We start from the raw sequence: 26,737 nt of genomic DNA, 5'->3' as shown, positions 1-26,737 counted from the left end.
TTAAAAAATGCTAATGGACTTGCTATAAACAAAATCATAATGAATGTTTCATTTGGCAAGACGAAATAACATAAAAATTATCCTAAATACTATATAGAGAAGGTTGTATATCTTTAACCTATCCAATAATAATTGAGGGTTTAATTTTTTCTATATTTAATTTGTAAAAATCTACTATTACAATGACTACTATACCTGCCTTTACTCCAGACATTGCAAAAGGTACTTTCAACTTAAATTTGCTATAGCCTTAATGATTATTTAGAAACATGTAAGATGAAGAAAATGTCTTTCAGCTGTTTTAACTGATGTCTTGACAGCATTAAATGCTCCAGAAAATATTCAGAAATTGGCAGAAGCCAAAGAAAATTCTGGGAATGAAATGCTCAAAATGATGCAGTTTGTTTTTCCCATTATTGTACAAATTCAAATGGATGTAATTAAGAACTATGGGTTTCCAGAAGGTAGAGAAGGTAAGGCATTAACTATAAAGTTATAATTTTTTTCACAGACATTTTCTAATTATTTGCTTACAGGTACAGTGCAATTTGCACAATTACTTAGGGCCCTAGAAAGGGAGGATCCTGAAATAGCACAATTACATAGTCAAGTTCGCTCGTATTTTCTACCCCCAGTTACTATAAGTTCTTCAACTGAAGCATCCCTTTAGAATAAAATAATTTCCAATTGTTAGGTTCATTTAAATCTTTGCAAAAAAGCATATACAAGGACGTTTCAAATTAAATATTTAATCAGAAAAATTAAAAATTTTTACATTTATTTATATAATAATAATAATAATAATATACTCTACTAAAATATATAATCATTCATAAATGTTCTTTAAACTTTCTCTGCACTTACACCAACTAAAAACTAAACAGTGTTCCATTGTTCGCGTAAAAATGAAGAACGTGCATGTACAACATTTACATAAAAAGAAAAATAGCTTTTCGTTAATACGTTTATAAAAAAAAAATGCATCTTATGTATCTAGTTAGCTGAAACAAATTTCATACGGTATAACACGTTTACATGTATATCGATAGGCACAACGATTGAATGCAATACTTCTTTTTTTTTCTTCTATAAAAGCAATAAGAATAGATCGTTGTCGGTCTATAATGTAATCTGAAATTGAAGTTGATGAGAAAATTGAAGGCTTATCATGTAGACCCAACTTCATTATTTCGCGAACATTTGGATAAATACGCATTAAATATACAATTTCAAATATATAAGCAATTACGTTTGAAAATGCATAAAGAAAGAAAAGTTATTAATTTAACGAAGAATAATACAATGGAATTATTTAAGCAATATTTACCTAACACAATTTTAATCGTGCAATTCATATATGGTTTACTTAGAACAAATAGACAAATATAGTTCCCCTTTGCCAATTGTTAAACATATGGAAACAGTTTCTTCTGTATAAAAACTGTAAAATGCATTTACATTTCTAAAATGGAAATGCCGAGTTTGCATTTGCGACTATCGATAAATTAATCCTTCAAAAAAGTCACTAATACAATGATTAGAATGTTAAATAGTTAATCACATTTCCGTCTTACAGGGTTGCAACTATAGTCTTGAAAAATGTTTACAAAATATACAATAATTAACTGAGTAATATTTCCTGGACAAAAAAAAAAAAAAAAACAGGAAATAATTGGTAAAATGTTACAAAACCCTTCAGATTTTAACCGAATTGCTGTAGAAGCAACTTATTTGACAACCGGGGAACGATATGCTGTAACATATTTACAATTCTTTTTTAATTATAAATCAAGGTACAATCGTAAATTGTTTCGTGTATAAAGAAAGTAACGCGGTTCTCCGCGTTACCTTTCATTATCAGATCATGATCGTTCATTTAATCCGACAGTCGAACGAATAAAGACACTGTCCTAATCTGGAAAATTACCATCAAAAATTATGTTTCTGTTAAAGAATAAAACGCTTTGATTAAATTCTTCATTAATAAGAAAATGCACATTAGTTTACGCTACGCTTTGTTCTTGACAGTGCACGAAGTCGATGTTCAATAACCATTCAAATTAAATGCATAAAATTTCCAAACTGAAGTTAAACTTGTACATATGGTATTTACCGTAATGACTTTAAAGTTTGATATATTACTTTTGCGATCATAAAATTGCTCAATTGTCCCATCTTCAAGTATTCTGAAGTGTTAGTAAACGACCTATCATATCGCTAATATACACATCTCTTCTCGTAAGATGGGTATTAGTCATAAAAGGCATGCTATGACAAGAATATTTCACGAATCACAATCAATTGCGTGTCATATATAAACGTATAACATAAATTAAAGAACCCTGTTCGATATAATATATTTTTGCAAATTACGATTACAGTCTCACGATCTCATTAGCTGTAGAAAAACATGTACATGAATATAAAACAAAGAAAATCATCTTAACATCAATGTTACTTTATACCCTACAATCTAATAAAAGTGTTGTTCAATGATTTATTACCAATTCGAACAGTACTTAAAAAATATACTATATATGGAAAAAGTCCTTATAAAATTTAGTTATACCTTGGGAGCGTACAAGCATTCGAAGTTGAAATACGACTTGTATTCCTTTCATTCATTATTTGATTTATTATATATTAGCTTTCTTAAGACAGTTCCCCATTCGTTTATTAGTACGCGCAATAAAATAAGAATAACTAAAATGATAGTAGACACAAACACTTCTAAGAAAAGAATAGAAATGTTTGGAAAACTTTTTAGTTACTATTTAGAAGCAAATATTGCTATTACATACGTTCTTTTAAAATTTATCTGTACAGATTTATCTCGTGATGTATTTTTCCCACACCATTCTTGTCACTGCTTTAAGATCATAGACGTTAGTTTGTTACTTTGACCAGTTTTAAAAGAAATTTAATTAGTTACCTTGAAAATCTAAAACGAGCGTAATAAATACTTAGTTGTTTAACAAGACAGTGTTTATCGTTTGTTTCTCGTTTATATCTTGAAATAATGTTATTTCATAACGAGCAAGAAACTTATACCGTACAGGGTTACCGCTAAAAACCTCGAATACTTTTTTTAAACCACAGTGCTCTTGATTTTCGACTGACATTTATCAAATGATCACCAAGCTACGAGAGGAACGGATTTGCTGTAGTAGTCGTATTCGCTGCCCAAGGATCTTGTCGAATCTGATTGATTGTAGGACGGGGTGGTGGTGTTGCCGTCGCAAACGGATTTGCTGAGTATGTGATGGCCGCTGTAAAGTTGTTTAACCTTCATTTAAGCCATCCAATACTAAATAGATAATAGTCATTAAAATTTCAGAAAATCATATACATAAATGTCAATGATACCATTATTTCTTTTTAATGATGAAAAACAACGTTTCATTCGGGGAACACAATTTCTATAATTTTGTCAAATATTCGAATCATGCACTCATGCAATTATTGATCAATTTTTAAATACTTACGAATTTACTTCCAATGAAATGCTATTTTGCAGACAAAACGTGTTACAAATAACGTGACGTATTATCTATTTTCATTGGACTCGATGCAATTTTAGATTAAAAATTTGAATAATTTTGTACTTCTATCCATTTGCATTTTGCTTTTGAATGACGTATGGAAGATTATTATAAATAAGATATTACCTGCGGGTGTAGGTGTTGTTGGTTTGATTGTAGATGTACTGACGAGATTATCAAGATTAACAAGAGCAGAATTCTCTCCGAGGAACGATTGCGGTGTTTTCTTAACAGCTCCAGTACTCGTAGGAAGATTATCGGCTATGCTTCCCAAATCGAATGGATCTGGTGATAGCGTATCTCCTGTAGCCCCATTTAAAAACATTAATATTTATTCATTGTAGTTGAAACATATTCAAATAGAGTAAACAAATACCGTTGTTTGCTGTTTGAAGACTAGATCCAGGCTTATTTCTGTTAGTAATTATATCAAATTCATCTAAATCGTTCAGCGGACTGGCTGCAGAACTATTTTGATTTCCAAGAGGGAAATTGTTAAGACTAGGCCCAGTACCATTGAAGCCATTGCTAGTAGTATTGAAAGTAGCACTTGAAGTGGTAGGCAAATTAAAGCCTATATTTTGGGGCGACTGTGCCGCAAAACCAATATTCTGTGTTAAAGTGGAATTGTTAAAAGCTGGAGAAGTAGATGTTATACCTTCTCGATCAGCCTAGATAATTTTGCAATGATCAAATTAATTTGATGATAATATAAATAAGTGTAGTACAATATAATTTCAAATATTCTTTTAAACGATATAAATAATTTTCAGGACTGATGAATACTCTACCTGTTTCTTATTTGCATCAGCTTCAGTAGTGGTGGTAGCGGTAGCAGTAGTAGAAGGTAGAGGAGACCAAGGATCTGTGCTAGGTGAAGATGTAACCGTCACGGGTGATGAAGGGGGTGCTCGCCACGGATCAATTGCAGCAGCTGAAACAGAATCATAAATTAATTACGGTAAAATCGATGTTTTGTATCGTTCAAAATTCCTTTTAACAAATTTTACTTGGTCTTTGCGGTGGAACAGGAGTCCATGGATCGATTGCAGGCGAGGTACTACTCGTTGTAGGAGCACTCCATGGATCGTTTTGTTGCTGAACAATAAAACAACATGTTAAGTACGAAATAAATTTGAAAAATTTTTTGTGGTGTTTTATAACGCTTCATTATTGCGACATTTGCTACATTAGTTAGACATACCTTGTATATATAAAACTGAGATAAATCCAAAGACTGTTGTTTAACATGCAAAGTGTGTGGAATATTGTGTTATCATGCAATAAGCGAACACGTAAATTGAAGTTTATTTAACATTATATACCTGAGGTCTGGGCGGAGGTGCTGTGATCGGTATGCCCCACGGATCAGTTTTTACATTATATCCGCATGCTTCTTCCAAGTTTACATCCAATAAATCTAGCATATGACTTTGTTTTTCAGTTTGCGGGGCTCTATAATTTATACATATCTTTAGACAAGTAATTCGATCAGATGAAACTCACTTTAAAATGATTTTTACTAACTTAAAATCTTGTTGACTTTGACTAAGAGCTAATTGTAATCTAACATCATCGCTACGTCTTCTTTGTTCTTCTTGTTCGGCTTCTTCTCTAGACATTGCAAGAGCTAATTGTAGCTGCAATTCTTCTTCCCCGACCGTTTGCGGTCTTGCAGCTTCCAGTTCAGCTGTAATGTGTTTATCATTATTATTAATTACCGAAAAATCAATAAATTAATAAAGTGTAGTATAAAAAAGTTGCACCAACGTTTACTTGTACGCCTAGCCGTAGATTCAGATCCTAAACGGCACGGTTCCCAATCCTGAAACTACCATGTGCAAGAAGTATGATTTTAAATAAGATAACCATTGAATTGGTTATTAATCTTTACTTACATCACTGCTAACAGGAGACATAGTATCTAATCCATCGCTACCAAATCCACTAACTGATTGTGCAAATCTCTCTTTTGCTTTCAGTGCTCTAGCCCTTTCGTTTCTTAGTCTTTCATCATCTTTTAATAAGGCCACTAGTTGCTTTGCTTTCTCCCGGACATACACCCCCTGATCCTTAGATCCTTCCATATACTGGAAATCTAGGAAAAAAAAAATAAAATACAGATTAACAATGTTTTATGTTAAATTTTTATAAAGAAAAGCACCGAGTTATTTACCTTTCAAAGTTTGAATGGCAAAAATATTTTCTTTACATTGCTGTGCAACTTTCTCTGTGCCTGTTTTAATAAGGTACTCTAAAAGGATTAAAGCTTTGTACACGTGCCGCCAATTTTTTCCATGATCGTTTAATCGCTTCCATAACATTTGCATAATTTCGGTAAAAGCAACAACGTTATAAGTTAAATCAGCTATTTCTGCCATAAGTGTACTACTTGGACCCCAAGGATCATTACTGGTGGCTTTTCGTACAGCTTTCTGTTTGAATACCCAACAGTTTTAATTGAAGAATGAAATGAAATTATATCAAGCGGTAAAATAAAAAAAATAATTACCTGTGCATTACTATAATTGTGAGCGAGATTAACAATATCTCGCCTAATACCTGCCAAATTCACCTGCATGACGTCCTGACCTTGTCTTCTCATCTAAAAGATTATCACTGTATATTACAAGCAGGTAGTAATATTCGTACAACTTTTAGAAGCCCATACTTATCATCATACATAGTCAATTAGATTTCATATGTGCTACTAATTTTCAATGTGGCTGAAACCTTAGTTCTGCTACATTTACTTCAAAAAAAAATTATTTAAAGAAAAACTGGTAATAAATATGGGCAACCATTTCATACTAAAGCCATGCTACTAAATATGCATTAGTAAGAAAGCACACAACTCATTATAAAACTTGTACGCTACTCTACTTTTTATCAAATTAATGTATTATTCCTACTTTCTATTTGGTTAGTAGTAAAATGAATGAAAGTACTTAAACTAAAAGTGCATATGATATAAAAGTAAAGAAACCTTTTTAATGATATTCATTTGTTCTACATATGATATTATTGTATAATTTGCAAATTATATGCTAAACAAAGTATAATAAAACTAATGAAACTGAATAAATGTAACCATGTTTTTTTTTTATGTTTGATACGTATGTATATAAAGCTTTAAAGCAGATTAATTTCTTTAGAGATGTGCCTATGTATATACTCCAGATACAAAAGATTTAACCAAACTAATGCATTTAACATTACATATATTCAGAGACATTAAACAGTAATTTGTACTACTGTAATAATCTTTTTTAAGAAAAAACTTTTTACCAGAAATCGTTAATTGTTTCCTAATAAGAACTGTTTTATCTTTTCAAAAAAAAAGAAAACTTAATGTTAGGAAGATTTTTTAAAATAATATTTGATGCAATACTGACTTGCATAATGTACATAACTTATTACTGTTACATAATTTTGCAAAAATAAAACATAAATGATTTCAAATATGTGCAAAAATTAGATTACTAAAAACTATAATTGTATCCTTTTGTATATACAGGATGGTATTCTTAGAATGGTTCTGGTTGATTCAATTATTTCCAAATTGTAAATGCAACTTCTAAGATTTGTCTTAAACTCTATACTTCTACCACAATAATTTTTAATAACACCCTGTATATTATTTATTATGTGATTCATAAAACATGTATCTACATTATTTGTCTTTGAAACATTTTCTAACAATCGATTAGTAATGTAATAACATTTGTTATTTTGTTAACTGTATCCAGTTAGAAAATTTACCTTCTGCATAGCCATTGTTGGCATATGAAATATGGCTGGTGTTGCTGATGAAGCTACTTCTTGTCCACAAATACAGAAAACTCCAGAACACTTTTCAAATCAGAATAAAATCCTAGACTATTAGATATTTCATTAAATAAACAAGCAAGGTTTCTTACATTTACCTGTCGATGATGAATGAATTTCTTATTTAATGCATAAATGATTACATGATCAACTGAGTGCATTTTATATGTAACTTTTATGATTTTGCAAAATATTATGCAAATAAATATTGCACAGAATACTGCATTCTTTATTATTTCAATAAAATATATTTTACAAGCATATAAATTTGTTCATTAACATACATACACATGTATAACAATATAGAATATCACTAAGTTTTATTACAAATCTAAATAGGCACAACTCTTGTTTAATACATATACAATATACAATACTTTTTTACCTAAAAGTACTTTCTTTTAAAAACTATGTACAATGTTGTTGTAAATATAGGATATACAAAAAAAAGTTTAGAAAAAAAAATATTACTATTTTCTATATTCTATTAGTTACAAATTCTTTCTTTTTTTCCTTGTAAAAAGGAACTTTGTAAAAGGAAATAAAATTAGAAACTTATAAACTTACTCAATTCCTTTATAGGTAAATGCAATTATAACAAAACATAACTCTGAATTAATTAAAAAGTTAAATAAGATGTTTAGAATTTTGTACCAAAAGCAATTAAGCATAGGAAGTGCCTCTTTGGTAATAGATTTTGATATTACATCAAAGTTGCAGTTTTTGTGCAATATTACACTTACTTCATCGATACGGCACTGACTAAAATTGCTTAAATTGTAATTATTTGGAAAATATAAAATATTTTAATAAATCATTGAAACTACTTTTTGTTTATAGTAAAACCTCTTGCAAGCAGTTTAACAAAAGAAATTAAAAGAGAAAGTCCTTATCAGAAGAAAAGAAATTTGACTAAAACTATTAGTTTTTAAAATTAATAAGCTGCATGCAACAATCAGAAAAAATAAAATTACTTACATTTACGAATTGGAGGATATTTATTTGTCCTCAAGAAAGCCTTGTTATTAAACTGAAAAGTGAAGAAATCTTTATTATCTGCCAGTTAATGTCACCACTATGTTTGTATCTTATCTTATCATAGCTCATGTATAATACAACTTTTCTTATAAAGTAAATAACACCGACATGTTGATCTCAAAAATTTTCTGAATCTGGTAAAATTTTAAAAGAATTACTTTAAATTGGTTCAAGATTATCATTATATGGTTTCTTTGAGACAGTTAAAAGGTATTATATGTTTGTTAACATCTATCAAACTATTGATTTCTATTTATTCTTTTGTACTTCATTTTCTACAACTCTCAAATAAATAACATCATAAAGATATTTGATAATTCAAAATGAAAACATTGTATTTAAAAAATTTTGTGTGCTGTTATTTTACAACTCTTAACCTTAAACATTAGAGGTGATAATTGAACACATGCTATCCTGTTTTTTTTTTTTAAATTGCGTAAATCACTTTTTTATGATACATAAAAAGATCATTACTGCATACTTCCTTGTGACGTTTGAAAGTTTAAATTAACTATGTATATAGGGACATCGCATAGGTACGTATTTAAGTGCGTGCATTAAATGACAATCATACGCCACACGAATATAAAATGATTTCTTCCAAATAGATTTAAAAAAAACAATGTCACGGATCGTAGACAATATATGAGCTATTTTCTAGATATAACAAACACAATAGGTATACATACACCAACTTAAGTGCAAGGCTAAATCTGTGAAAATACGTGATATGTCAATTTCGAAACTCTATCTGTGCTTTCTCATGCTCGGGCGTGACTTCTTCGTAATTCTGCACTTGTTCGATTTACTTCAGATATTGGTTAGCGTAAAACTGTACAAAAGAAACGAACGAATGAAAAGACACATTGTCAATTAACACGTCTAAAAATATTAAACTGTCGAAATGAGTTGTCGAACTTGGACTCTTTTATTCTAGACTATACTACTTATAGTTCCATATTAATGACGTTACATTCCTGTAACTTTGTTGGTCGATTAACGTGTATCGTTATACTCACCGTAATGTATACTGGAAATTTAATGCACTAATTTTAACCGAAATAAGAAGCAAAATAATATAAAACACTTATGACAAGTCCATTCACAGGTACTGACGAATTAGAAGTTACGAGGCAAGATGGCGCTGAAAAGTATTTCCGTCACCACTAATTCGTAGTTCACAGTACTCGTGATGAAAATTCAAAGTGCGATGCGTTTTTTCAGATCGAAAATGATTTTATTTATCAATGAGTATGCATGCGTTTTCCTGTGAAAATCTAGAACAGTTAACATACTATATGATGTTTCAATGAAACAAGGAATTTGTCAATGAAGAGTTGTCTCTTTTTTGTATAATCTCTTCAGGCGTGTTTGCAAGGAACGAATTTTTGCTCCACCGTCATCGTTCGTTGAATAGCGAATTGTTTAGAAATGGTAGAATAGGTTTAATGGTTATCTCTGTAAGTATTAAAATAGAACACACTTGAAGGATAAATCTTACATATACACGCCATTATATGTAATTCCTTCAACTTTCAGTTGTTGTTTGAAGTCGAACAGGGTACAGAAAATCTGTTTATTGCTGTATAATGTTATCATCCTCCTGTGGATGATGATCTATCTGAATGAAGTAAAATACAAGAAGTAAACGTCAGCATTGTAATACAACCACTATTGTATTTATCACTTGAATGTGGTTAGTGCATTATTTTATAAATATTTACTTTTAAGAAGGATTGCTTTTCAAAAGCAAATCACTGGAAAATGAGTGTAAGACTTTTGAAAGACCCTGCTACTGTAAGTAGCCGTATATTTGTGGGTCATTTACAAACAGATGACATGACCAAACATGAATTGGAAGAACACTTTTCAAAATATGGAACTGTAGTTGGTTCATTGATAAATAGAGGTTTTGGCTTTGTTCAGTTTGAAGAAGAACAGTCTGCTCAAAAAGCTATTCAAAATGAGGATGGTGCTATGTTCAAAGGCAGAAGAATAGGTATTTTTATTTATCTTCTTTCATCAACTATTTGTCATCGTAGATGTATGACATTCTATATTTCTTATTTATTCGAACAGATGTTAGACCTGCAAAGAAAGACAATCAATCCAGTGGAGGAGGTGGGGGTGCAGGAAAATTAGGAGGACCTAACAATCAGTTTAATTCTAATAACAATCATTTCAATCCTGGCAATGATTCTTTTAATAGTGGAAATCAAAGCTATGGTGGAAATTCAAATTTTAATCCAAATCAAAGTTTTAACTGTGATCCACAGTTAAATGATAGTCAAAAAGGGAATGCAATACAAAATCGAAGCGGTGGAAATGATCAGTTTAATGATAGTAATCAGAATAGGGACAATGCAAATGATCAGTTTGCAAATCAAAATCGAAACAGTGGGAATGATCAGTTTAATATGATGCAAAATAAAGGGAATAATCAGTTTAATCCAAGTAATCAGAACAGGAGTGGCACTGATCAGTTTCCTCAAAATAGAGGTGGCAATCAATTTGGACCAGTTGGAAATCAGAATAGACCTGGAGGAAATCAAAATCGTAATGCAAATAATCAGAATAATCACAGTCAAAGTGGTGGTGGTGGTGGCGGCGGTGGCGGTGGAGGAGGAGCAGGAGGAGGAGGAGGAGGAGGAGGAGGAGGAGGAGGTGGAGGTGGTGGTGGTATGAATAGCGGCGGAGGTGGTAGAGCAAGAGGCAGGGGTGCGAAAAATCGCAATAAAAATCGGGACAATTCAGTTGGAAATAATTTTAGAGACCGTAGTCCTATTAATAGAGGCGGTCGTTTAGATGATAAAGGCGGTCGGGATTGGGATCACAAACAGGGTGATAGATTGAGAGGGAATAATTTTGGTAGAGATTCGTTTAATGACACTAATAATCGTTATGAAGATTTCAAGAATTCTGGTCCTAGGGATATGAGTATGAGTTTTAAGTAAGTAAACCAGTCTATTTTTTCATATTTCAATATAACATCATTTAATATCATATTTGTTTAATAGCAACACAAACGCATCAAATGTGGTGACTGAAAAAAATGATTGTGAAATTATTGTTGTCAACAAAGCACTGACGTATGTATAAAACTAATATAGCTTTTGCACAATTATGAAATGTTTTTCTTAATTAATATTTTTGTTTAAACAGGGAGTATGCTGAAAGTATTGAAATGAGGTTGAAGAAAATCGGATTAACGGTCGATTTATTATTCCCAAATGAAGATGTTCTTTTAAGTAGAGTTCTAGGAAACATAGCGAGTCGTGGATGTTTATATGCAGTTGTTGTTACACCTATCAATCAAGAACATCATTCCTTAACTTTAAATATTCTTCATGGTTTACCCCAAGGTATGTGTCTCAATAATCATATGAAAATCTAGTAATTGTGATATTAATACATATTTATTTTTTCATATAGAACATAGAAATATGCTCGTCGATGATGCTATTAATTTAATATCACGTGATTTTGCTAATTACAAAGCTGGCGGACGATCAGTTCCATTGAACACACCGTTCGCAAATGAGCGACATCCTGATGCTATTCAAGTTCTCTTAAATATGTTAGCTGATAATCATCAACTAACAGTATTACAATACGATCGTGTTATAAAATATCTTGAAATCAAACGGGAAGAACAAGTGCAGGTTGAATTAGGAGATGTAAAAGATTTACCTACAGCGACAACTACAATAACAGTTAGCGACCCAAAACAAGCTGAATTGCAGTCTAGAATACTTAACATTCTAAATAGTAATAAGACAAGTTCATCTGCACCGACACCTAGTCCGGTACCAGCTCCGACATCGACACCGGCACCTGTTCCACCAGCTACTTGGGGAGGTAATATTTTTAAGACGTTATTTTTTCAATTTAAACAACATGTACATAGTATTATATCTTCGCTAATTTCGTGTTAAATTTCTATACCATGATTTATGAATTCGGGGTAATATAAGTTTCATTAAAATCTAATGGATATTAATTTTGCCGAAGTTAGTTATCAATTAAAAAAGAGAAATGCATCATATATTCAGTAGTGTAATTTTATTGCGTTATGTGCCCATTATATCTTGGAACATTTACTTTTCTTTCTTATAAGAATACCGCTGTTTTACTCAAAAAGAGTAGTATTGAGAATGCAAGTTGTATCGCGGTTTTCATGCGAATATACGACCTGTTGCATTATTTTGCATATTTGGAAAGGTCATTTTATAGGTGCATTTTAGAGATTCTGAAGCACCTGTCGTTTACGTTTCTTTTTTGGATTTGTTTGTGTCTATTTCATGAACATGTCCAAAGAAATTTTTCAATCGCGTATAGAAATTTCTACTGACGAAGTTTCAGAATAATTCGACGTTTAAAAAAACTAAAAACAAATGTGTATTTTGTCTAAGAATTTCTTAGACAAATCATTTCAGGTAAAATTTTGATTTAAACTTTGGATTGGAGTGATTAAATATAAACGAACTTCGTACGCTTTGGGTTTTTTTTTATTTAATTCATCGGGCGTGTAGTGAAATTGTGCTTATTGTTGTATGACACAGTGATCAAAGCGAACGAACTTCGAATACACATATATATTTATATATATATATATATATCTTGCTGGTATTGCTAACTTCATGAGTACATCATGTTATGCCAGCAGCATCAACTGCCACAACAGCATCCACAACTACTACTACTACTACGGGAGTTTCACCGTCACCTCTGCTAAACGATCCGACAGTTCAAAAGGCACTTGACAGTCTGTTGCAAGGCAATTTGCTGAAAAGCATCGGCGATCAGCAACCGGCTACAACCACGACACCTCTGTTTGCTGCTTTTTCAAATATCGGGCGATTTTAATTCGTTTGTCATTATTTATTATATAATGAAAATCGGAGATGCATGATTCTCCTTTATTTTTCTCGCATTCGTACTCGTCTAATAAAGAATGAGATGAATATTTTCCAAGGATATTCAGTAAAAACGGATATTGCTAACAGAATTGAACAATACATGATTCCGATATTTCTGACTAATAAAGTGTTAGCATGTTTTTTCTATGTATTAAAAATATTCACTTTTAAACATGGAATTCATCAAGATTTATAAGTTCTATAGATTTTGTTTGTATGATTTAGCAAGGATATGTATAATGATATATCTGTTTATATATATACATATTTCTTTATCATTTCGTTCGTTGGATAAAAATATTTTAGCTTAGTATACTTAATGTAGCATTATAAATGGAGGAGATTTAGAAGATCGGTAATGTCTAATCAATTTCGAGTGTGTTTTCTATATTTCTTTTATTTTTCTTTGCTTTTATTGCTATAGAATTAAAAGAGATTTTAAAGTATATTATTACTTTATCGAGATCTATCTAGTTTATTGTGATAAATATTTCAATACGTAACATATTGACTTAGAGATCAGTAATTTAATTATATAATTCCATTGTTTATTGCAATCGTATACGAATCTTTGATTAATTTGTAGACTTTATTAAATTGTGATTTCAATAAATTGCTACGATTGCTTTGATCGCTTTTACAGTTTTTATTAGTCTCATTAAATGATCATCTTGTGACATATGCTTCTATCTTTAATTTAGATTAGTAAAAATGATTTGGTCGAACTTATAAGTCTTATATACTTTGTCTAATATAAAAATATACTATGGATATGGATATAAAGCATTTCATTTTTACAACACATTATGTAAGGTATATAAAATATTCGTTTTCTTATTGCATTATTGAGGTTGCACTTATTAAGTTGAAATGTTTTCTTTTCTAAGTAAAGTAGGCATTAAAAAGTTTATTTTCTATGTTACATGTTTTTTAAATTTACATTATTACATGAATTTCAATTTGTTTGAACAATTATATAAGTATAACCCATGGAAAAAGCTATACACACGTTTTTAGGAATTAGCTAAATATCATGTATAACTTAAATAAAATGTTTTTAGGAATACTCCATGTCTTTCATTAATAACGTAGTACAATATTGATGCCTCTTTTATGGATCTAAAAACAAAAGAATTCATCTATAGTATTGAAGTTGAAATTGGAATATCTAATGCACACACTTTTCACATACCATTGCAGCAGAAGAATTCAATATATTATTTTTATAGAATAATATAAGCTAAAGACTAATAGAAGCGGCTATAAAGCATTAATAAGCAGCAAGTAAATCAGTGTACAAAGTGAAATATTTAGGTGAAAGTGGTTTGCAGGGTGTAAGTATACTATTTAGTATTTGCAAGTAAGTGAAGCATATAAATAAAGCATACAAGCATATAAGTAAATGTAAGTAACTTCACTTCAAGTTTACTTAAATTTACCTAAATAATAACTCTTCAGGTATTGTTCCGCATGTACGACTTCTTCGCATGGCTGGGTCACTGCTTTGAACAATATAAGGAGGACCGATTTCACAGCTTCAATGTCATACATATTTTTCGTTAATCGTTGCTTATAAGGCTTCAATTTCTCCACGAGTTCCTTATTCTTACTGATAGAACCAATGTGATTGCGAAGAATTGTATTGTACGTTGGCCAGTCAAATGTACACGCGGTACAATCACATTCAAAGAAGTAATCTTGCATTATTTTTTCTCTTCTTGCAGATCTTGTCATGTACGCATACGAAGCACCATAATTTGTGAATATTTGATCTCCAGGAGATATTGGCTGCAACGCTCGAGTAATCATTGTCAACCCTTCAAAATGCCGAAATGTATTCGGAGCACAAGAATGATTGTACAAGCTATGCGTTACGTATAATCCTGAACCTGTTTTAATTCCTGGGTCTTGTTGTACCTAGAAAATAAACGTCACGCAATATAACATTGTTCTATATGGATCTCTATTGATTATCGAATTTTCTATAACATCCTATGTATTATCTATTAAATAAATTACTGAGAAACAATTGGAAGACATTATAACACAGGCACGGAACATAAGGCTGCCACAGAATCTGATCTTAGGAAAATTGTCAATGTTTTTTAATTGGTTCACTTCGTATTTCTTGCAGAAGAAATTAGTCTGTGTGGCTAGGAGCATAATTGCAAGAGACGAGATACATGCAAAAGCGCTGATTCCAATGAGTGGTCTTGTTGTCATATTAGTAGCAAGACTCAGAGCCGATCGTGCACTGGCACTATCCAGTATGCCTTCATCTGTAAATCCTGCAGTTCTATTATCTGCAAAAAGCATGTTTTAGAAAATAAACAGTATGTTAGAGTTCGCTCTTTATCACATAATTTATCACTATTTTCATATTATTTAAATATAGTTTAATCTTTTCTTATATTTTTTATTCTAGCAATAAGATATTTACCTGGATTAGATTCAGCTATTTTCATGTCTTCAAGCAGTTCTTCAATTTTTTCACCCTTTGCTGTTACTACAATCAGAAACCTAATGATCTTGGTAAGCATTCGTATCTTATCTTCATCAACGTTAAGTAAGTTTCCTATTATTGCTAAAATTGGACATTCTATCTGATGAGCCATTTCCCAAGCTAATTTCCTGCATGTCTCTGAGCAGTACTGAGCCACTGGACATTTTGTACATGGAATTAAGTTATAGCATCTTGCTAAGCATTGGTGGCAATGCGTATAATAGCTGTAATGTATGAAATTAGTATACATCATTATGTATGACAATGTTAACAATTTGATTACCATTGTGCGTAAAGAATACATGCATAAGGGTCTTCAATAGTAACTATATCACCAGGCTTAAATTCTTTTGTAGCTACTAAATGACGCCCGTATTTTTCAGAGAAAGCAATGCTAACACCATCGCTAGCAGCTGGAGCCTCTTTACCTGGACCATAAGCTAACTTTAAAGGACCTTCATCTGCTAAGTATCTGGGTTCTTTTTCTTCATTAACTGAATCGTGTTTATTTTCGTCAGCGTTAACATTTTTATTTATCTTTTTGCCAATTTCCTCCTTTCCATTTCGATATTTTACTACGTTAGGACTGTCGCTTATCTTTTCTGATAAACATGCGTTCATCAATTTTTCTGTATCAATATGATCATCCTTTTTAATCAGTAATTTTTTTTTTATTTCTTCCACAGCTTTGGCTCCTCTCTCTTTTAACTTTTCCCTTTTTTCTTCTGGATAGCCAAGATTCAATGCAGCATCAATGTCTATTATACATTCTTTATACATTTGTTTTCTGTATAAAGCAGCCGATCGATTGGCATGAGCATACGACATAAGTTCTTTATTATTTGCATATGCTAAACTCATTGTGTAACATTTTATAGCTTCAATATCATCACCCATTACAAAATGTTGATTTCCTATTATCATATAAATTTAATGAGATATACGTGCTGGACTATATAGTGTATAATAAATATTTATTACCTTCTTCTCTATACTGAATAGAATCTTGTTCATGTTTCACTTCAGGAATTAATTCAGGTAATTCGGATTGTACCATGTTTTGCAAAACATGACCAATTAGTGCTTCACATTCTTTCTGTAAACCATATCCCACGTGTGATTTATTATTTTGTTTTAAATTCAATATTAATTCCTTTGCTATGTCCATTTCTTTTGGAATAATCTTAGAATAAATATTCTTATATTTTTATAATAAAAGAAAAATGATAGAATAGAAGAGAATGATAGAAAATAAACGTATAATATATTTAATTTATACAAATGTATTGTTCACTTTAATGAGTTGAAGAAGACTGATTCTGGTACAGCAGATAAGAATGTACTGAATGAGTAGTAGTTAACTATGTACTAGTTCAAGCAAAGCTGAGAGGTGAAACTAAAATTACCTCAAGTAAGATGATAGAGGGAAGCAGATATTGTATGACTGTAACTAAGTTTCAAATCATTCATTAAATGTATTAAAGTGTAAATTTGGTGCCAGATATGCATTGAAAATTCTTTATATTACTCTTCTTAATTATAAAATATTATGTTAAGAAATAATTGTGATGTAATAGTTAAACTGTTAATGTCATTACAAAACATGAAATGAAAAAATGTTTAATGAGTATGAAACTGGGTACCGATTTTTTTTAATTAAGCTATTTAAGTCGTTTATAATAAGAACAATTTGGCATCAATCCAAATGTAATAATGGTATAGTTGCTGAAGTGTTAAGTTTCAAGTACCTCACTTAATCAGATCTATATATGATTGGTAGTGTTTGTATAAACCAGAGTTAATCAAAGCTAAACATATATCTTAGAATTTTGATATTAATTAGTATTTACAAATAACATAATAGGAAAAGTGAAATAACACTACAGAAAACATTATGAAAAAAAGTATAATTTATTAAATATTTATTATACAGTAACAATGAATTAACATTTGCAAACATTTGACTTTCGTGTATCTAGTATAAATATCATGTGAAATAATTTGTTTTTAAATTGCAAATATGTAAAATAATACATATGTGTTTTGAAAAAGTATAGGTCAATAATAGTATAAAAATTTTATTTCAGATTACAAAAAATTTACATGAACAATTGACTAGATTAATCTTCTTCTGCTTCAAGATTTATGCGATTACCAAACTTTGCATACAGTTGGGTTTTTAATTCACTCATCATATTCTTTAAATCACCACATTTACTTTCTAAATTAGCAATTTCTTCTTTCTTTTTCTCCTTTAGTTCATCTAAATATTTCTAAAACATTGGCAATTGGTAAAAATTAATTAAAGAAATGGCTATTTACTTCTTAATCTTATTAAGTACTGTTTTTATCTTACAAAATTTTTGGCTTTTACTTCAAGATTTAGAATAAATTGATTATTGAAAGCATTATAACATGAAAGATTTCATACCTGTGTCTTTTCCACATCTTCATAAATGAAAACTTCACCAATATAATATGGTATTTTTGCCTGATCATCGAGAAGGACTATTTCATCACAAGCATCCTCTAAATTCTTTAATTCATTCTGTACAAATTATTATGATGTGTTGTATGTAAAATTGTATACATGACCAAATAAGGTTACACGACTAGCACGAATCAATTGTTAATGACAAATACGTGTATACCTGTTTGATTTTCAATTCTTCTTTTAGATCTTCCATTTTAGCATTTTGTCTTGCAAATTTATTAATTTTTTGTTGATCTTCGTATGTAACATAAATATCCGAGTCCTACAAAGCAAGAGGTTAGATACAAATGTTAATAATATAAAAGTGTAAATAAAGATATAATTTGTATTCAATTTTACCGGCTGAAATCCAGCTTGAGTATTTTTCCGTGCCGACATAATTATGTTTTATTTCCACTTCGTATATCCTTACAATTGTAAAATTAAATATTTTTAAGAACTAATGGTCGGTAAACTAATCAGAAACTCGATTCGTGGGCACCGGTGCATGGGGGTCCCTGACACCCCGGATGCCAGTCGATAAGTAGAGAGCATCACCGCTGCTTCGGGGTCCTTAACAACCCGGTTGCCATAATGTCGATATGCAGAGTATCAAAGGTGCTTAGGGGTCCCTAACACCCCAGATGTCATGATGTCAATATGCAGAGTATCAAAGGTGCTTTGGGGTCCTTGACACCCCGAATGCCATATTGTCGATATGCAGAGTATCAAAGGTGCTTTGGGGTCTCTGACACCCCGAATGCCATATTGTCGATGTGCAGAGTATCAAAGGTGCTTTGGGGTTCCTGACACCCCGAATGCCATAATGTCGATATGCAAAGTATCAAAGGTGCTTTGGGGTCCCTGACACCCCGAATGCCATATTGTCGATATGCAGATTATCAAAGGTGCTTCGGGGTCCCTAACAGGGGAGAGAGGTTTTTGGCATCCGAGAGGACGGACGCATTGAGGTTAGGACGACACAAAATTGAAGGAATAAGCGAGAATAAAGCGGGAGTTTATTTATATTCAGATTTATTGTACATATTAAATAGCAGAATAAGTTCAAGTATAAAGAATATGTAAAAAGTGAAGGTGGACGAGGTACAGAAGTTGGAGGAGATTGGTTATGACGGGCCGCCCCCGCTAACCAGATTTGAAGATGAAGACAGAGAAAAAGGAAAAATAAATGGAACAGATGTTCAAATGGAAAGGAAGAAAATATTTAATGAAGATAACCCACCACAAGGAAAAGGCGGGAACATACAAAAAAGAAAGTATAGAGAGGACTCCTCTGAGGAAGAGGAAAGTAAGGAACTATCGGAAGGAAAGGTTGGCAGTACGCACCAAGAAGATAATATAGCACTAGATAACATGGAGAATCAATGGGAAGAGACGAAAGGAAAGTGGAAGGTAAGTAACCCTAAAGGTGGCAAAACAGAACACAACGGAAAAATTTTAAACGAGAGAACAAAGAACAAAGAAGCGTCTAATGAAGTAAAACACACAAGCCCTGGAAAAGTAATAAGAATCATTGAAAGTAAAAGTTTAAACAAGAAAATAAAAATTATTGACGAACAAGGCAAGAACAAGGACATAACGAATAAGGATAATAAATTGGAAGATACGAATAACGGAGAAACAAAGGTAAGAGAGCATACATACAATAAGGTGAACAATGAAAGTGATAACTTATATAGCGAAGACCTAGAAAGCGGAGAGTACACGGTATGTGTTAATCTAAATAAAGACAAGATTTCCACTAAAAGGAAACATAATCTGGTAAAAATCTATAATGCAATAACTGCTTTAGGTGTGAAAATAACGGAGATAAGAATGGTGGCATTCTCAAGAGCAGAAGTCACGATGAGATCTAGAAGAGAGGCAAACAACGTTATTGAGTATGGTAGAAGGAAGGAAACAGGGTACGAGGCATATGTACCAAAAAGAAAAAGAACAAGAAGAGGGGTAACGAAAGACTGGGAGGGATCGCTGGAAGAACTCCAGGATTGCATAATGCCTGGCCAGGGTGAATATGAAATAACGAGATTGAAAAGAAGAAAGCTCAGGGATGGAAAGGCAGTATGGGAGGAGAGTGACGCTGTACTTTTCATATTCAAGGGAGACTCGCTCCCAACGAGAGTTTACATAGGACAGGGGCACGTTTGGCTGAAGATAGAGCCATTCATAGAAAACATAAAGCAGTGTTTCAAGTGTTTTAGATTTGGGCATCTACAAAAGGATTGCAGGGCAAAGGGGAAAAGGTGCATGATATGTGCTGAAGAGTACCATGGGGAGTGCAAAAAAGAAGCAAAATGCATAAATTGCGGAGGAATCCATAGATCAAATGCAAGGGAGTGCCTTATCTATCAGAGGGAAAATGAAATAAAGAAGACGATGGCCTATAAAAACGTGTCATACTCACAAGCGAGGGACATATTAAGAGACAAATATACAGGACGCAAGTTTGATCTGGATATTGACAGTGAGAAGGAATTCCCCCAACTCAAAAATAAGTATGAAAACAAGGTAGAAAGGTGGGAGAAATTAAATGTGCCTGAAAGAGGAGGAGCGATAAATGAATGGGACTATAGAAGAAATGTGAACAAACCTGTAAATAGAGGACCAAATAATGATAATGAGAATGAACACAGATATTCACAAAAAAGGGAAGAACAATTTGGAGCGTTTAGGTACACGGATAGGAATGAAGAAAGAGCGCTAAGACAAGCCAACAGAGAGGGCAGAGTCAAGATCCTAAATAGAGTACCACCAGCAAGGGAGAGGCCATGGGTGAGAGACCCACCCAGAGTGGATATCTACGAAGGCTACAACCACGACCAAGAAACGCAAAAAAGAAAAATGACAGGAAGAATTAGAGGAGAAAACTACAAGTTACTTGAAGAGGTCAGAAACAAAACCGATGAAGAAATCCTTGATCAGTTAATACAATTGATAACAGAACGCAACCTGTTAAACGACCTTGATGAACGAATAAAAATGACTAAAAGAAGAAAAGAAACAGAAGTACAAGGAGATCCAGAAGAGGATTGGTGGGGCAATGGCCCACACTTCCAGATGATAATCCCTGAGAAGCAGGCGAAAAAATTTGAGCTGCAGAGGCAAAGAAGGGAAGAAATTCAAAGAATGGTCCAGGAAAAGAGGGAGGAAATGGACAATTTAAAGACAGGGAATGAAACCAACAAGGAAAACGAAAGGGACAACAGTCCAGTCCCAAGTGCGACAGAGGAAATAGAGATAGAACAAGAACAGATGACAATCACTGACGAGTCCACTGGCAGAGTAACAATGGTCCTAAACAAAAGCTTGTAAATAGGAGACTCAAGAGAAAGAGCAAAACTGTACAGTTAGTCGTAAGATTAAATACATAGTAAGACAAGATAATCATATTCATAGTGAGTAAGTAAAACATATACGGAAACACCTCAAGCATATATAAGATTAATAATATAAAAAAAAAAAATACAAAAATAAAAATAAAAATAACAAAAAAGAAATACACTTACTTATATCATATTATATAATCAATAGTCGTAAGTCTATAACATTATTAATATTATTAACCATTAATATAAGCATTAACAGATCACTAAATACAACAAGTAAAAGGACAATTGATAATGATCATAGGCTTATGGAATGCCAGAAGCATCAGAGGTAAAGTAGCTGAGGTAAGGGCTGTAATAGACGATTACGACATTTTAGCAGTGATGGAGACATGGTTGTACCCAGACTTTGGGTTGAATTTCAAAGGATACAGAACAATAAGAGGAGACGCTTTAAATAACAGTAACAGGGCTACGAGAAGAGGTGTAAGGGATGGAGGACTATGTTTTATAATAAGAGAACAAATCAAGGTAAAACCGAAGTCAATTAATAATAACACAGATACGGAGACACTGTCCATCACCGTGGAATCGGTTGAAGGGGACACAGACTTGATTTTGGTGTACAGAAGCCCATCGAGAAACACGACGGAACGCCAGTGGAACAATCTGCTGGAAAATCTGGAAACAAACAGGAGAACGATCATTATGGGGGATATGAACGCAAAAAGTACGGAGTGGAACTGTGCAGATGATGACACACAAGGGACAAGATTGGCAAGGGTAGTCGAGGAGAGGGACTTGTTCATAGCCAACCGAGACACCTTGTCAAGGCCGGCCTCGGGATCCCACAGGGCATCTAATATAGACTTAATAATCGTCAACTTCCACATGCTACAGAATATAAATGTGGAAAACTCGGGAACAACACTAGGTTCGGACCACCAAATTCTGAACATACAGACAAACATGAGCTTACCGCCGCTAACGGAGGGCAAAAGATTCTCGACAAGAAGATATAGTTACAAAAAGACTAACTGGAATGCGTTCCGCATGAAAATGGAGGAGGAATCTAGTTCACTGGTACAAAATGAGCAAGAAACAACAGCGACGGTAGCTGAGGTTGAAACAGAAATAAAAACGCAATTTATAAAAGCCTAGAAGCTGCGGGAACTGTGAAAATTAAACAGCAAAGAAATAATCAGAATAGAACAAACGGAAATAGAACCAATAGACCGAACAGACAGAAATGGTGGGACGATGACTGTGCAAGGGTAAGCGAAGAAAGAAGAAAAGCCTTGATCAGGTTCAATAGACGGCCAAACGAGTCCACGTGGCAGAACTACAAAATAAGTATTAAGAAGATGAAAGCAACAGTAAAGAAAAAGAAGAAAGAAGCATGGGAGAAATTCGCGGAGAGCGTCAACCATAGCTCGGATTGTCGTACGCTTTGGGATAACATCAAGGGTTTACAAAAAGGAAGAAAACCACCCCAAAACGCCATGACAATAGAGGAGAGAAATGAGGTTGAGCAAGCGGAAATAGACAAAATCTTCGACGAGGAAGTAATCCCAGTAACGGAGGCGAGTGGAGTCGCAAGTGAGGAGGAGAGATGTGAATATGTAAATAGACAAGAAGAACAACAGGAGCAGAACCTGAATATGAAAGAACTGCTGACTTCCATTAATAAAATGAAAAAAAAATCAGCACCAGGCAGGGATGGAATCGATAACCAAACCCTAAGTATGTTACCAATCTCCATATTAGATATAATACTGAAATTATTCAACAGGATATGGGAAACGGGTAAGGTGCCGCCAAGTTGGAAAGAAGCGGCAATAATACTCTTAGATAAGCCAGGTAAGAAGGCGCTTAGGCCAATAGCATTAACCAACTGTTTAGGTAAGTTGATGGAAAGAATAATAAATACAAGACTAGTTAACTGGGCAGAAAACAACAATATAATGCATAAGTGGCAAAATGGATTTAGACGGGGGAGATCTACAATTGACAATCTCGTTAGATTAAGAACAGATATACAGGAAGGGTACAACTTTGGGAGAGCCACCTTAGCGGCCTTCCTTGACGTAAAATCGGCTTACGACCGAGTCGACCACGGGATGTTATTGACAATATTGATGAGGAAGGGATGCCCAAAGAAAATATTTAACTTCATAAAAAATTGGCTAGAAAACAGATCCGCAATGGTGGCGAGGAAGTATGAGGAAAACACCGAGGGCATAATAGCGAGAGGATTACCGCAGGGATCGGTCCTCAGCCCGATACTTTATAATATATACACCAGTGAGATAATGGAGGGTATAGAAGACGAGGAGTTGGTAAAGTTACAGTTTGCCGATGATATAGGTATATATGTATCAACCGCTAACTATAGAATAGGTAACGTGAATAAACTGGAGAATGCTCTTGATAAAATTATAGAAAACCTGGGGAAAATTGGACTAAAGCTGTCGATACAAAAAACTGTAATAGTTAACTTCACGAGGTGGAGAAGAACGCGGAACTCTAATGTACAAAATAGTGGACCGGTAACGGTAAGGGTGGGAAACGAGAACATAATAGAATCGAACGAAGCAAAATTTTTAGGCATAATTTTTGACAAAAAATGTTACTTTAAGGAACATACGAAACACGTTGAAAGGGTGGCCAAGGATAGGTTAAATATGTTGAGGTATATAGCACACGTCGCGCGGGGGGTAGATCAAAAAATAATGTTAACATTATATAAGGCACTCGTCAGATCGGTGGTAGAATACGGAGCCATAATCTATATAGATGGTAGTACCAATAATATTGACAGAGCAAATAAACTGCAAAACTCGGGTATTAGAACTGCGATAGGATACAGGATATCAACCCCCACTAATGTAATGCATATTGAGGTGGGAGTAATGTCAATAAAAAATAGAATAAGTCTACTCGCGGGTAAATACCTACTTAAGAAGATAGGGAATAGGAAAGGAGATTTCTTGGAATGGTTCTATGAGGCGTGGGAAAGAATGGAAAACCAACCTGATAACGGTCATACTTACGTGATGAAAATTTTTAGAAAGAATGAACAATTGATGGAGATGGCGAAAGCAGCGGCGGAAAGATCAAGAATCCGAGTGCTGGACTACCCCGAACCCTGGGTGGAATGGCGCGCCGGAGAAATGATGGCGGCACCAAATATCGCACTGCAGAGCGTCCCGGCAGAGACGAGACAACATTATGGCAATATAAATGAGAACTTCGCTGAAATATACACCGACGGATCTAAAAGACAAGGAGCTATGTCGGTAGGGGCAGCAGCTGTAACTAGAACAACGAACACATGGGAAGAAAAAACGATAAGCATGGACCCAGGAGCCACGATATTTACAGCAGAAGCCACAGCGGTGGCGGAAGCACTAAGAACTTACAGAACATCCGGTGATCAGAGAAGACTACTAGTTTACAGTGACTCTGCGAGCGTATTGAAAGTTCTAGAGGCGGTGCGAAACATAAGTGTAGATGAGATACCTAAAATAAAAAGAAGCGAGACTATTATTAATATATTAACACAATTAAAAGAAATTTATGTGCAAAAAAACTTGCAAAGTGGTGATAAAATAGACCGTAAGAAAACCCCGGTAGTGTTTGTGTGGGTGCCGGCACACAGAGGCATCGAAGGCAACGAACGAGCAGATGCGGCGGCAAAAAGGGCGACTGAGCAACAGCCGAATCCAGAGTATCCAATTCCACACGAAGACCTGCTGGTGGAGCTGGTGGAAAGCGAATGGAACGAGTCCACCACGACAATGAAGAGAGAAGCAAGATACAAAGGCGCAAGATACTTCAACGAGATAGACACGAATGAGAATCACAGAAAACCGTGGTTCTATCACTTCGCGGCACAAAACAGAAAAATTATATCAGTGTTGAGTAGATTAAGAGCAAATCATTATAATGTGGGCGAGTCGTTGGCGAGAAAACACTTAGTAGACGATCCCGGGTGTGAATGCGGTGCAACGGTGGAGGACATTTGCCACGTACTGTGGGAGTGCGAACAATACGACCATCTGAGAGATGAATTGGTGCAAAAGCTACGAGAGAAAGGGTTCGGGGCTAGACCCCAGTATCAGGATTTAGTGAGAAGGGACAAACCGTCTGTTTGTATGGCCGTTGCGAAATTTCTAGTGGCAACGGGGAGAATAATATAGTGCGCGTGCGCGGGAAATGTAACGAATGAAGAGGAAAACTGGTTTCAATGTACAAGCGAGTTGGATGAGTGCGAGAGAGAGAAAGGGAAGTGTGAGAGGAGAATAACTGAGAAGGGGCGGGAGCGCTGCGCTGAGACCCGAGAGGAGGAGGAAGTAGCGTGAAGGCGAAAAATGAGCAGTCAAAGGTTTATATACCTCGATTCAAAACCATGTAACGACACACACATGTACAACAAGCGCACGCTGCGTCAATCCGAATCAGGGAATCGATGAGTGGGGCTCCTCGACCCGGGATGATGCTACGGAGAGAGATGAGTGAAAGACCTGAAAATAAAGAGAGAAGAGAATCTGATGAAAGGAGAAATTAAGGAAAAGCCGAACATGTAAGCGGAACTGGATAACGAGTTACGGAGATAATATTTTGTAAGAAAGGGTACAAACCCGGGTAGAAGTAAAATCACGGAAAATCAGAAAACTTGAAGGAAGGTTGCCGATCGTTTGGCAAAAACTAAAAGAATGGAGGAATGAATGGGATGAAGTGAGAGAGAAAGTTTAAGGGATGAAAGAATGAAAGAATGAATGTAAAGAGTGTGTGGAAGTTACTTCAATAAAAATAGATAGGAATGTTTAAGCGATAAAATGTAAAATGTAAAAATAGACAAGCAAGAAATGTTCAACTGTGTGTCGAAGTGTAGGGAAGATAAATCGATAGATAATTGTAAGAGAATGGATAGAGTGAGAGTGCTAAAACCAATTAAGAAACAAGGACAATAACTGTACGGCACGAATCGCGTACAAGAAATAACCTCGTACGGAAGAGAAAAGAAGGAAAGAAAGAAAATGTACAGATCAAGACTAAAACAATTCAAAAAAGGCGCGGGATTT

The 26,737-nt window shown here is 33.7% G+C and overlaps 5 protein-coding genes across 15 annotated transcripts in view; 2 read left to right on the top strand and 3 right to left on the bottom strand.

Annotated features, from left to right (window-relative positions):
* Positions 1-14,393, top strand: part of LOC114871088 (putative uncharacterized protein DDB_G0282133) — a 36,024-nt gene extending 21,631 nt beyond the window's left edge. The window contains exons 3-12 of the mRNA XM_046285835.1: positions 4,354-4,503; positions 4,574-4,659; positions 9,774-9,868; positions 9,948-10,407; positions 10,488-10,997; positions 11,073-11,358; positions 11,426-11,497; positions 11,571-11,770; positions 11,841-12,266; positions 13,072-14,393. Coding sequence (XP_046141791.1) covers positions 10,173-10,407; positions 10,488-10,997; positions 11,073-11,358; positions 11,426-11,497; positions 11,571-11,770; positions 11,841-12,266; positions 13,072-13,274 — 1,932 coding nt within the window. The 5' untranslated portion in view covers positions 4,354-4,503; positions 4,574-4,659; positions 9,774-9,868; positions 9,948-10,172 and the 3' untranslated portion in view covers positions 13,275-14,393. The remainder of the gene's footprint in view (positions 1-4,353; positions 4,504-4,573; positions 4,660-9,773; positions 9,869-9,947; positions 10,408-10,487; positions 10,998-11,072; positions 11,359-11,425; positions 11,498-11,570; positions 11,771-11,840; positions 12,267-13,071) is intronic.
* On the top strand, positions 130-2,446 carry LOC114871087 (protein C10). Its single transcript, XM_029176548.2, has 3 exons — positions 130-222; positions 297-473; positions 537-2,446. Exons 1-3 carry the CDS (start codon positions 183-185, stop codon positions 668-670), a joined length of 351 nt encoding a protein of 116 aa, XP_029032381.1. The 5' UTR covers positions 130-182; the 3' UTR covers positions 671-2,446.
* Positions 762-9,747, bottom strand: LOC114871081 (epsin-2). Of its 9 annotated transcripts, XM_029176540.2 has the most exons (16): positions 9,428-9,746; positions 9,098-9,240; positions 8,349-8,400; positions 7,305-7,394; positions 6,055-6,147; positions 5,719-5,977; positions 5,441-5,640; positions 5,313-5,373; positions 5,070-5,232; positions 4,868-4,997; positions 4,553-4,640; positions 4,334-4,476; positions 3,919-4,213; positions 3,669-3,845; positions 3,486-3,506; positions 3,171-3,269 (listed from the first exon to the last, which is right to left on the bottom strand). In XM_029176540.2, the coding sequence occupies exons 4-15, from the start codon at positions 7,326-7,328 to the stop codon at positions 3,490-3,492; spliced, it is 1,650 nt and encodes a 549-aa protein (XP_029032373.1). In that variant the 5' UTR covers positions 7,329-7,394; positions 8,349-8,400; positions 9,098-9,240; positions 9,428-9,746; the 3' UTR covers positions 3,171-3,269; positions 3,486-3,489. The 9 variants fall into 9 exon arrangements, with proteins under 9 accessions (XP_029032371.1, XP_029032364.1, XP_029032370.1 ...); XM_029176538.2 differs by lacking the exon at positions 3,486-3,506 and having other exon boundaries at positions 762-3,269; positions 3,919-4,132; XM_029176531.2 differs by lacking the exon at positions 3,486-3,506 and having other exon boundaries at positions 762-3,269; positions 9,428-9,745.
* Positions 14,220-17,803, bottom strand: LOC114871080 (SET and MYND domain-containing protein 4-like). Of its 3 annotated transcripts, none has more exons than XR_003788491.2 (6): positions 16,812-17,803; positions 16,114-16,744; positions 15,768-16,054; positions 15,347-15,630; positions 14,520-15,244; positions 14,220-14,446 (listed from the first exon to the last, which is right to left on the bottom strand). XR_003788491.2 is itself a non-coding variant. In XM_029176530.2 (6 exons), exons 1-6 carry the CDS (start codon positions 16,996-16,998, stop codon positions 14,439-14,441), a joined length of 1,875 nt encoding a protein of 624 aa, XP_029032363.1. In that variant the 5' UTR covers positions 16,999-17,803; the 3' UTR covers positions 14,220-14,438. The 3 variants fall into 3 exon arrangements, 2 of the variants coding, with proteins under 2 accessions (XP_029032363.1, XP_029032362.1); XM_029176530.2 differs by having other exon boundaries at positions 14,767-15,244; XM_029176529.2 differs by having other exon boundaries at positions 14,220-15,244.
* Positions 17,804-17,892: 89 nt separating this feature from the next.
* LOC114871086 (prefoldin subunit 4) lies at positions 17,893-18,820 on the bottom strand. The gene is made up of 4 exons (XM_029176547.1): positions 18,664-18,820; positions 18,482-18,586; positions 18,262-18,378; positions 17,893-18,103 (listed from the first exon to the last, which is right to left on the bottom strand). The coding sequence occupies exons 1-4, from the start codon at positions 18,700-18,702 to the stop codon at positions 17,951-17,953; spliced, it is 414 nt and encodes a 137-aa protein (XP_029032380.1). The 5' UTR covers positions 18,703-18,820; the 3' UTR covers positions 17,893-17,950.
* Positions 18,821-26,737: the final 7,917 nt, after the last annotated feature.

Source organism: Osmia bicornis, chromosome 5 (assembly GCF_907164935.1).
Source record: "Osmia bicornis bicornis chromosome 5, iOsmBic2.1, whole genome shotgun sequence".
Taxonomy (NCBI): Eukaryota; Metazoa; Arthropoda; class Insecta; order Hymenoptera; family Megachilidae; genus Osmia; species Osmia bicornis.
Note: the sequence above shows the minus strand (reverse complement) of the source record. Positions and strands in the feature narration are given on the sequence as shown.

Bases quoted from the DNA above. Each gene is read 5' to 3' on its own strand.
- LOC114871087 (XM_029176548.2), top strand. From the start codon at position 183: ATGACTACTATACCTGCCTTTACTCCAGACATTGCAAAAG. The intron at 223-296 runs GTACTTTCAACT...AATGTCTTTCAG, and splicing joins TACTCCAGACATTGCAAAAG to CTGTTTTAACTGATGTCTTG. The intron at 474-536 runs GTAAGGCATTAA...ATTTGCTTACAG, and splicing joins GTTTCCAGAAGGTAGAGAAG to GTACAGTGCAATTTGCACAA.
- LOC114871081 (XM_029176531.2), bottom strand. From the start codon at position 7,328: ATGCCAACAATGGCTATGCAGAAG. The intron at 6,148-7,304 runs GTAAATTTTCTA...ATAATCTTTTAG, and splicing joins CAACAATGGCTATGCAGAAG to ATGAGAAGACAAGGTCAGGA. The intron at 3,270-3,668 runs GTAATATCTTAT...ACAACTTTACAG, and splicing joins AACAACACCTACACCCGCAG to CGGCCATCACATACTCAGCA.
- LOC114871080 (XM_029176529.2), bottom strand. From the start codon at position 16,998: ATGGACATAGCAAAGGAATTAATATTGAATTTAAAACAAAATAATAAA. The intron at 16,055-16,113 runs GTAATCAAATTG...CATACATTACAG, and splicing joins TGTATTCTTTACGCACAATG to CTATTATACGCATTGCCACC. The intron at 15,245-15,346 runs GTAATTTATTTA...TTTATTTTCTAG, and splicing joins TGTCTTCCAATTGTTTCTCA to GTACAACAAGACCCAGGAAT.
- LOC114871086 (XM_029176547.1), bottom strand. From the start codon at position 18,702: ATGTCGGCACGGAAAAATACTCAAGCTGGATTTCAGCCG. The intron at 18,587-18,663 runs GTAAAATTGAAT...CTTGCTTTGTAG, and splicing joins CTCAAGCTGGATTTCAGCCG to GACTCGGATATTTATGTTAC. The intron at 18,104-18,261 runs GTATGAAATCTT...CCAATGTTTTAG, and splicing joins AAGATGTGGAAAAGACACAG to AAATATTTAGATGAACTAAA.